At 37.4% G+C, this 10,670-nt stretch overlaps 1 protein-coding gene across 1 annotated transcript in view; it reads right to left on the bottom strand.

Moving 5' to 3' along the window:
- Positions 1-8,229: 8,229 nt before the first annotated feature.
- Arhgef38 (Rho guanine nucleotide exchange factor 38) overlaps positions 8,230-10,670 on the bottom strand; it is a 118,264-nt gene continuing 115,823 nt past the window's right edge. Inside the window, exon 14 of the mRNA XM_028760513.1 lies at positions 8,230-8,415. Coding sequence (XP_028616346.1) covers positions 8,230-8,415 — 186 coding nt within the window. The remainder of the gene's footprint in view (positions 8,416-10,670) is intronic.

The following is a 10,670-nucleotide window of genomic DNA, read 5'->3' as shown; positions in this document are numbered from 1 at the left end:
TCTGCCTGTAGATGTTTTTGTTTTGTGAAACACCTTTCTGTTGATAAACACTTTGGGGTTTGGTATAAACTCCAAATCTCCTTTGTAAAGAGTTCAAAACAGTTTGTTGTTTATAGTTCAAATACAATTTTGACTTAACAAAACAACCTGACACAAGCTTATATCAACAGCTATTACAGTTGCTATAATTCACTTCCTTAAAAACGTTAGAGAAATTATAATACTTAGTACAGTTTACACATTAGGTTGGAAGTAAAAAAAAAAAAAAATCCTATCACAGAATGTGCTGGATCTGAGAAAAGCAATTGTTTCGATATTTGTTTCACTAGTTGGAAATTTTAATGAGTTTAAGAAGTAATTTATCTTTCAGTGAATATGATTCTTTGTATAGAGATAGTTGTGTGTAGTAAGAGGCCTAAATAACTTTGGTATTTTTAAGATACATATTTGATATTAGAAATTATCTCAACCTTAGGCCTTTATTTTTTCCTCATCAAGTGTCCTACAAGAAGCAGTTATAAAAGTAGCAATAGTATGTTTTTGTTTGGCTATGTGTAACAAGGATTTCTAGCACTTAAGTTATGTGAAGGGAAGAGAGCTTGTTTGTTCTTAAATAGCATTGAAATCTACAGCACTCTGATGGCTCGGTGGTTGAGTGGAACAGTGAGTAGTGTCTTAGTTTTCTCTTCTGTTGTGATAAGATGCTCTGACAAAAGCAACATAAGGCTATTATCCAGTGAGTATATTCCAGGTGTGTTCTTTTGTGATTGGGTTACCTCACTCTGGATGATATTTTCTAGTTCCATCCATTTGCCTAAGAATTTCTCGAAGTCATTGTTTTTAATAGCTGAGTAATACTCCACTGTGTAGATGTACCACATTTTTTTAATCCATTCCTCTGTTGAAGGACATCTGGGTTCGTTACAAATTGTGGCTATTATAAATAAGGTTACTATGAACATAGTAGAGCATATGTCCTTGTTATATGTTGGAGCATCTTCTGGGTATATGCCCAGGTGTGGTATAGCTGGGTCCTCAGGTAATGCTATGTCCAATTTTCTGAGGAACCACCAGACTGATTTCCAGAGTGGTTGTATCAGCTTAGAATCCCACCAACAATGGAGGAGTGTTCCTCTTTCTCCACACCCTCTCTAGCATCTGCTATCACCTGAGTTTTTTACCTTACCCATTCTGACTGGTGTGAGGTGGAATCTCAGAGTTGTTTTGATTTGCATTTCCCTGATGACTAAGGATGCTGAACATTTCTTTAGGTGCTTCTCAGCCATTCGAGTTTCCTCATTTGAGAATTCTTTGTTTAGCTCTATACCCCATTTTTAATAGGATTATTTGGTTGTCTGGAGCCTAGTTTCTTGAGTTCTTTGTATATATTGGATATTAGCCCTCTATCAGATGTAGGATTGGTAAAGATCTTTTCCCAATCTGTTGGTTGCCATTTTGTCCTATTGACAGTGTCCTTTGCCTTACAGAAACCTTGCAATTTTATGAGGTCCCATTTGTCAATTTGTGATCTTAGAGCATAAGCCATTGGTGTTCTGTTCAGGAACTTTTCCCCTGTGCCCAAGTATTCAAGGTTCTTCCCTACCTTCTCTTCTATTAGTTTCAGTGTATCTGGTTTTATGTGAAGGTCCTTTATCCACTTGGACTTGAGCTTTGTACAAGGAGATAAGAATAGATTGATTTACATTCTTCTACATGTTGTTCTCCAATTGAACCAGCACCATTTGTTGAAAGTGCTGTCCTTTTCCCACTGGACAGTTTTAGCTCCTTTGTCAAAGATCAAGTGACTATATGTGGGGCTGTGGAAATCCTGGGGTGTTTGGCTATGTCCCCAGAGCCCAGAGACCTAACACAAGGTCTCCATGTAACATGCAGTGAGTCATGTAAGGCCCAGGTAGAGGGCGGGGGAACAGGTCTCTGCCTCAAGATTTACCTAAAGGCCCTGGCCCCTCCCCTCTCCCCCTTTTAATATAAGGAAACCCCTTCTGGCGTTTTGTGGGAGAGCATGCCATCATTCAGACTCATCATCATGTCAATACATCTACATGTCTTCAACTCCACGTGTCTCTTGAAATTCTGGACTCATTGTGTAAGTGGAAAACTCGCGGGCGGGGGTGGGGGGGAGCCTTCTCCACCATCCCTGGGCTCCCTGCGCTCTAGCGGCCCGCAGGACACTCTCCCCTTACAACAGCAGTCCATGCACCACCTTTGCGTACTCAGCCATGACCGCCTCGGTCCCCACTCTCCAGGGGAGTCTGCGTGTGGGTGTGCGACTGCGACCTTGACCAAGCCCCGCCTGCGCCACGCGGTCCCTCACACAAGTTTTGACCCACATTGGTGTGTGGGTTCATTTCTGGGTCTTCAATTCTATTCCATTGATCTTCCTGCCTGTCTCTATACCAATATCATGCAGTTTTTATCACTATTGCTCTGTAGAACAGCTTGTGGTCAGGGATGGTGATTCCCCAAGAAATTCTTTTATTGTTGAGAATAGTTTTTGCTATTCTGGGTTTTTTGTTACTCCAAATGAATTTGCAAATTGCTCTTTCTATCTCTGTGAAGAACTGAATTGGAATTTTGATGGGGATTGCATTGAATCTGTAGCTTGCTTTTGGTAAAATGGCCATTTTTACTATATTAATCCTGCCAATCCATGAGCATGGAAGATCTTTCCATCTTCTGAGATCTTTGATTTCTTTCTTCAGAGACTTGAAGTTCTTGTCATACAGATCTTTCACTTGCTTGGTTAGATTCACACCAACATATTTTATATTATTTGTGACTATTGTAAAGGGTGTCATTTCCCTATTATCTTTCTCAGCCTGCATTTCCTTTGAGTAGAGGAAGGCTACTGATCATGGGGTTCCCAATGGAGAAGTTAGAAGATTGAAGGAGCTGAAGGGGTTTGCAGCCCCTTGGGGAGAGCAATAATACCAAACAACCAGAGCTCCCAGGGTCTAAACCACCAGCCTGGGAGCACATAGGGAGGGACCCATGGCTCCAGCTGTATATATAGGGGCAGCTGTCCTTGTTGGGCAAAGATGGGAGAGGAAGTCCTTGGTCCCATGAAGGCTGGATGCCCCAGTGTGGGGGAATTGGTGGGTGGGGAGGTGGGAGTGGGTGGGTGGTTGGGGCCACATCACCATAGAAGCAGGAGGAAGGGAGATGGGATAGGGGTTTCTGGGTGGGGGAAAATGGGAAAGGGGATAACATCTGAAATGTAAATAGAATATCCAATAAAAATCAGTTTCAAAAAATGAAAAGCAGTAATGTGATAACTATATTGTATAAATAATGTTATAAATTAAAATTAAAATTGAGAATTTATTTTGAAATTTAAAAAAAATATGCAAGTTAGGTTAGGAATAGTCAGATACAAACCAGTGACCTGTCCCTCAGAATGAGTTTTTGGTTGGTTGGTTTGTTGAGTTTTATACTGTATTTAATAGATAGGTGTGTACCTAAAACATGTATGTCCAAATAACTGTATACTTGAAATAAAATTCTGTATCAGAACGAAAAAAAAAGCAACTTAAGGGAGAAAGGGTTTATTTCAGCTTACAGTTCTCAAGGGATAGAATCCATCATGATGGTGAAAGCATGGTGCCAAACCATGAGGCCAGTTGATCAGCTTGTCTCATTTGACAGGAAACAGGACAGAGAGTAGGGTATAAAACCTCAAAGCCCACCCCAGTGACTGTTTCCTCTAATAAGTCTCCAGCTCCTCTAGATCCCATAGCTTTCCAAAAAGCACCACCAAATGGCAACAAAATGATGAAACACGGGAGCCAGGGGGAGACATCGCACATTACAACAACAGTGAGTGTTCTTGTAGAGATTTAAGATTGATGATTCAAACAATTTTGGTCAGTATCCTTTTTCTGTTTTTCATATTGTAATTTATGAGATCAACCATAGAATTTAGTGACTTGAAAAAAGGAAGGGATGAAATGACACGGAAAGAATGCTGGTCTTAAGATGCAATAACTTGGTCTTCAGCCCTTTTGTGTTAGTTTCCTACTTTATAAAGTTCAGATGAGATAAAAATGAAAGAGTTAATACAAATGGCCTCTGTTTTTTTTTTTCCTTCAGTTGTGTGAAAGTCCTATACATTTAGTTGCATCTGCATTTCAAGTGATCTTCCTGGGCTAGTCACACACTCTGTAACACTCTTCCATTTCCAAGCAGGGGCAACAGTTCCCAGTAATTCATTAGATCATGCCAAGCAACTGATACTCTGCATACAGCACTGACTTGCTGAACTATGATCATCAGTAGATCAGGATGTTTTAAACCCATGGTGAGTGTATCAGGATATAACTCCACTGTAAAAGCACATATGTATTTAAAAGTTAGATAATTCCAGATCTTGACAAGGGCATGGTAGTAGTTTTATTAGTTACAATTATAAATTGTTACGATTCCGGGTTTCACAGGAAGTACATCACTTTTAACAAAATTAAATTTTAGTAGTACAAAAATCACAAGAAATTAGAAATGCGATGGATACATTCAGATGCCTCAGTGAAATTTTAAGCAAAACAAAACAAATTTAATTTAGTAAAAAATATATGCCCAGGATTTCCAACCAAGAACATCTAAATTCCAGTCTTTTCTAAAGTGTTGAGCTATTTTTCAAAACACACAAATTTTACCTGCATCTAGCTCTGCAGAGTATACAGCGGTGAAAACGGTAGCTACATAAAGACCCCAGCTTGGGGTAGTAGTTTGGAATGGATTAATTTTACATCTATGTGTATATAGAGAAGGAAGCAACTACAAAGTTAGACTTTGAAGATTTGCATTCTTTACACAGATCTATTCCTACAGAACGCAAAGTCCAGTGTCTGTCTAGTCAATGAACTGTAATCACAACCTCACTGACCTTGATATAAATATATAGGATCCCTTGGTCTGAATTTTGTAAGGTCTGAATATTTTCACTAGTTACCAATGCAGTGTGTCTATCAAGAAGCTGTAGTTACTACAAACAACTTAAAGGGCGAGGGTTTTATGTCTTATAATTTACTCCTTTTGTTCATACAGCTTTGTGAAGTCAATGTGGTGAATAAGATCCAAGAAGTGACAATTCTCTAATTGGCTGAAACAATTTGTGTAAACCACTCAGACTGTGTTCATCCCAAATAGCATCAGGCATTTTAAAAGCAGTTTCTCAACATCTAAATTGTATTTTGGAATGATTTGGAATGTTCCAGCATTTAACATCTGTTAGCCATTGCTTCATTGCTGTGACTAAACTTGTATCTATCTCCTCCTTACCTCTACCCATTCTTCAAGTCAAGGTATTTTTCTGAAATATAAGGTAAGTTCAGAAAGTGGCTTTGTGACTTTTTCATGATTCTGCACCAATGATAATTTTATATTACTAGATGAACATTTTATACTCTATATTATATATACTCGTAGTTTTTAATGTGTCTGCTTCAAAATGAAATGTAAATAAGATGCATATACTTATATTTATTTTTTAAAAGAAAAATAGCTACAAAAGCTTCCTCTTCATCTTGGTAAAAAAAAAATATTACCCACTTCAGAGGATCCTATTCTGTACAATATTAATTTAAAAAGGAATATAACAAAATACGTTAGCATACCTAGTTGTACTTATACTGATGCATCCAACGGCTTAATCTTTTGAACTACTTACGTGTATATATACATCCTATTAACTATTTTCTGAGATCAATTAAAATAATGTCTAATTTCAAAATTACAAGTTACTTGATTTTAAGTAAAATAAGTAGAAAATGAAGGTAGTGTATAATTTTTCAGAGCTCATTTATAGGAATGAGCTCATCATGACAGGAAAGTTGCAGTAACTGGCTTATAACAGTTCTTTCTCGGGAGCTAACTCAAGGACTGATTTTCCCAGCACAGATTTTCCAAAGGTCAGACAGGAAGCTTCACTCCCAGGGCCACATCAGTAGACAAGAGCTCTCCTGCATCTAATTACTAACTTCAGCCAGAAAAGCACAACTGTGCTATCTATATCATCCTTCATTTTTGTGTAAAACATCGACGCTTGGTGTGCATGTGTGCAAAGGCACACAACCATGAGTAAATCATGTCTCTTTGGATATTTTCATAGTGTCCATAAGTAGCAACTTTGGATTTCTTTTTGCTTAACTTTAGGCCAACAAATTCAGGCTTTAAAATTGAATTTAAAGAGCATTTTTTTGAAAGTCTCTAATATCTTTTAGAAAGTCCTTTTGTCCTACTTAAAAAGGAAAATATTTTATGCAAAATCAATGTCACGAGAACTTTATAAAGTGACTTTAATGCCCTTAGTAGTAGTATACACTGTTTCTTTCATATAGGAATCCTACTTCTGCTTCGGGGAGCAGGTATGGTATCCAGTCCGCTACCCTGGAAGAAATAGAACTCTTTATTTTGTTATAGATATTCCTCAGTAATAAATGTAACCATATATATATATGATTATCATATCATATATTATATTACATATTATGTTAGATGTATTTTATATAATATATTGAGTGGATCAAATCAAAGTAAGAAATTTTAAAACATGTCACTAGGATTTTATGGGCAATTAAAATTTACTATAATTATAAGATTAACTACTAAAAAATCAAACAAAATAAGAAGTCTCACTGCTCCATGATCCTAAACACACTCTGTTTCTTGGTAGTAGTCAGCGTGGTTTTACTTGTAGAATACCACTGTTGTCCTCATTAGACTAAACTTTGCATGGCTGGGTACTGCATTGCTTTGCACTGTGCTAAAGCCCTCAAAGTTATCAGAGTTCCTAACAAATAGCAGCTATTTGATAATGCATTGATAATGCTGACCAAGTGAACACATGCCAGACATTTTGGTCTTCATAAAATTCTCTATCGGGTTGTTGTCTCTAACAACTTTAGTTTTCCTTCCTTCCTTCCTTCCTTCCTTCCTTCCTTCCTTCCTTCCTTCCTTCCTAGCACTCACCCTGGTTCATTTCATCCCCACATCTGCCCCACTTTATCTGTTTTAATCCAATAACGTTTTGACTGAATATGCCTGAGGTTTTGGAGGAAAGGTCTCAGAGGAGTAGCCACATTTAAAGCACAATGCCCTACCATGGTGTTACAGCTAATGCCGTCCTCCACACCTTGTCTGAGTACAAACTGGCCGCTAAAAGTATTTACATCTTGGCTCTGAAGAATGCACACTGCTCACGTACCTCTAAATTAGAGTGATCCAAAAATGTTTCTTCATTAAAGCCTCAGCAGTAGTCATTTATGACAGCTTTAAAACCATTACACTTTCATAATGCTTAATCACAACAATAAAAAGTACAAATAATGAATTTTGACACTTCATGCTTCTCTCCCAGGCTCATGTGGAGGTCTATGTAAGCCCTTAATTTTGAAAAGCTGTTAAATATTGAAATGTGAATCTGAGAGAAGTCTGACTTCCTTAGGTCCACTGTTGACATCACTCTTTTGCACTCAAGGAGTATACAACGTAGTCAGTCGGAACAGACCTTGGAACCACGCTGCTTGTGTTTGACCCCCCACCACCACTTGCCAGCAGTGTTTACTCTTTATGTTGCACTAAATCATGATATGGAAATTATTTAAAGCAATGTGCATCATGGAGTACACATTTAGTAAGTTTTGGATATTATTAATATCTTGTTTTCCTTTTAATTAAAAATGTATTTTAAAATGGAGTCCTATATTACAGACTTCTAATTCCTTGTTATTTTTCTGTGTAATTAGTTTATTATGTGACTTATACATATGCGTATAATCTGTATTGTGCTCCATCCTGTAGAAGCTGCAAAATATATTGTGTGTATGTAAACATGTATATGCAAATAAGGAATGTGGAAAAATATGTTTAAGGCAAAGTACAGAAAAAGTATTACAATGAACTGAAAAACCTTACTCTTAGATCCACTCTTTGGTGATGATAAACAAAAACACAGCTTTTCAAAAGATCTCTACCTTTAAATATATAGTCAGAGCCTAGTTTGTTTTATTCTGCTGTTTTTGTTGATAGTTTTTCTGTTAACAATTATTCCTTACACATCAATGTAATAGTCCAATTAGGAAGCAAGATTGTCTTCAAGACGTGATACACTGTTCGTACAGTTTGGTTTCTTGGTTTTCTGGTTTGAAGCTTCAGTGTTGGTTTTATGAGGTAGTCAATAAGCAACTTGCCGGGAAATGTTGCTTTTGTTTCTTAAGCATACGTCATCTTCCCAAGGTAGTTAGCTGGCACATACCCTTTCTGACCTTGTGCTTCAGCTAACCACCACTCTTTATTCCCACTTAGATCACAGAATCTAAGTATATGGACTCGCTGGTACTCTTGAAGGCTGAGTTCATGGTCACTCCGTGCTTGGAAAGCATGGACTGCATAGAAAATCTAAACCAAAAACAAAAAGACATGATTGGTAGCAGAACCTAAGACTTTGGAGAAACTTAACACGCTTTCACCTTTAAGAAGCACTGCTAAGGTGCTCTTGGTTTTACTGTCATACAGTCCAGCTCTTCCTGATGGATTTGATAGGATGTGGCCTAGACAGGTCTGTGCTTGAAGGTGCTTTGGCAGTTTCTGTAAAATATTTTTGATTGTTAATTCTTTGACTCAATCTCTTAAGAATCTCTTCCACAGAAACAGAAATACTGACAGACAGATGTTTCTACAACAAAATTTCTGTATGTATAACAAAAAGCAGGAGAGGTATGGGCACATGCTGAAGAGTTAGAAAAAGTGAATTAAAAAGACAGTCTCGTTAAGTAAATTTGTAGTCACTTAGATGGCATTTTATGAGAATAACAATATCGAAAATATTCGTATTAAGTATTTTTTGAAATGTAAAATTACAGGCTGGGAGATGGCTCAGTGGTTAAGAAAACATAACCTCTGCAAAGGACCTAACTGAGGTCTCAGTTCCCTCTTATGAGTTTCATAATCAGCTGCTAGAACTCAAGTTCCAAGGTATCCATGGCCTCTTCTGACTCTGTGGATAACTGCACTCACAAGTACACAGACACACATGTATAAAGTTAGATGAAAAACAGACACCTAGAATTACTAAATGATTTCTTTGATTGGTAGGTCTATAAGTACTTTTCACTGTTCCTTCTAAGTTCTTTCATTTTCTAAATCTTAATAAGCACATTGATTAAAATTTATAACTTCACAAAATTAACTGACCTTGAAGAAACTAATAAAATATATTTCAATGAAACATTTCTGTGACCTCAGAAAAATAGTTAGTAGATAAGTTTGAAGACCTCAAATTGCTGTTTAATTCATCTTCCAGTAAAATTATAAGACTGCTGATTAAAAAAAAGTTTATGATACAAAATTAAGCAACTAACCAACAACATTTATATAGTCATTTAATCAAACTTTGCAAAGCACATTATCAGAAACCTAACAACTCAGCTGAAGAAACAACAAATACTGAGAAGATAAAGCAATAAACCCACAGAACTGCCACCACCACCAAGCTACACATAAACAGCGTGGTACATTTTGAAGGTAGTATTTCATAAGGGAGGGGTTGATAAAAGAGTTAGTATGTCACATCCACAGAGGTGGAGGCATGAAAAGAGATAGAAAAAAAGGAGGGAAACTGAGGACAAGTAGATCAAGGTTCCATGAGGCATGAGTTGATGTCACTAAGCAAGAAAAGAGACTGGACAGGATAGTGAGACTGTTGCTATGGAAATCTTAAACCATTCCTCACCCCAACAAAACTCTGATTCCATTGATTGGTACCTAACAAGGAGCCTAAGGCATTATTCAAGAAAAGGAACCATATGGCTGAGATCTGAATGCCCCCCCCCCCCAGATTCTAAACTTATAATAATGAGGTGAAAATTAGGAAGAAGTGATTAGGTCTTAAGACAGTGCCTTTATGAATGGGAACTATTTTTATAAAGGCAGCGCAAGACCCTCATGCCTTCTAAGTGAAAATCTACCCAAAAGGTGCTACCCATGAACTACAGCGTTGACTTCATCAAACACCAAGAATGGTGCCTTGATCTCAAACTTCTTGTCTCTACAACAGTGAGGATTTGTTTGGAAGCCACTTAGTATATGGTATTTTGCTAATGGAAACTTGAATGGCTAAAGGTAGGCCTCACACCCCTCAAGTGGTCATATATGCCATGCTATATGGTATGTTCAGATGTTTACTTGACCTAAAAGGTTTGGATATCATATAGGGGATTGTGGTGCAAGCATGAAAATAGAGTCTTGGAAATGGATTACTTTGTTTGAAAGTAGAGAAGAGAGCAGAATGGGGGAGCTATAAATTATTAGTTAAATTTCAGCTGTAATAGATACCTTTTTAAACAGAGCCTGTGATAGTTTATGTCGCATGGGCTATAACCTCAATAACCCTCTCAGCTAAGAGTTAGAAACACTCTTAACCACAATGCTACCCAGTACTGCTAGGATTCACATCCTAGCAACTAACTCCCAATCCTGTGCCTTTTAGTGCTTCTTTCTTTTAGGGTTTTAGGAAGCAAACTCTTACACAGTGGTTGCCCGGAGAAAGGCTGTGGAGTCTCTCAAACTTCACTACCATTTTGTAGTGTTGAAAGCGACAGTATTAGATTAGATCCACAAGATTAGTATATGGTTAATTTGGTTTGCAAAAGAAT

The sequence above is a fragment of the Grammomys surdaster genome, unplaced genomic scaffold (genome assembly GCF_004785775.1).
Source record: "Grammomys surdaster isolate TR1022 unplaced genomic scaffold, NIH_TR_1.0 126531, whole genome shotgun sequence".
NCBI lineage: Eukaryota > Metazoa > Chordata > Mammalia > Rodentia > Muridae > Grammomys > Grammomys surdaster.
Note: the sequence above shows the minus strand (reverse complement) of the source record. Positions and strands in the feature narration are given on the sequence as shown.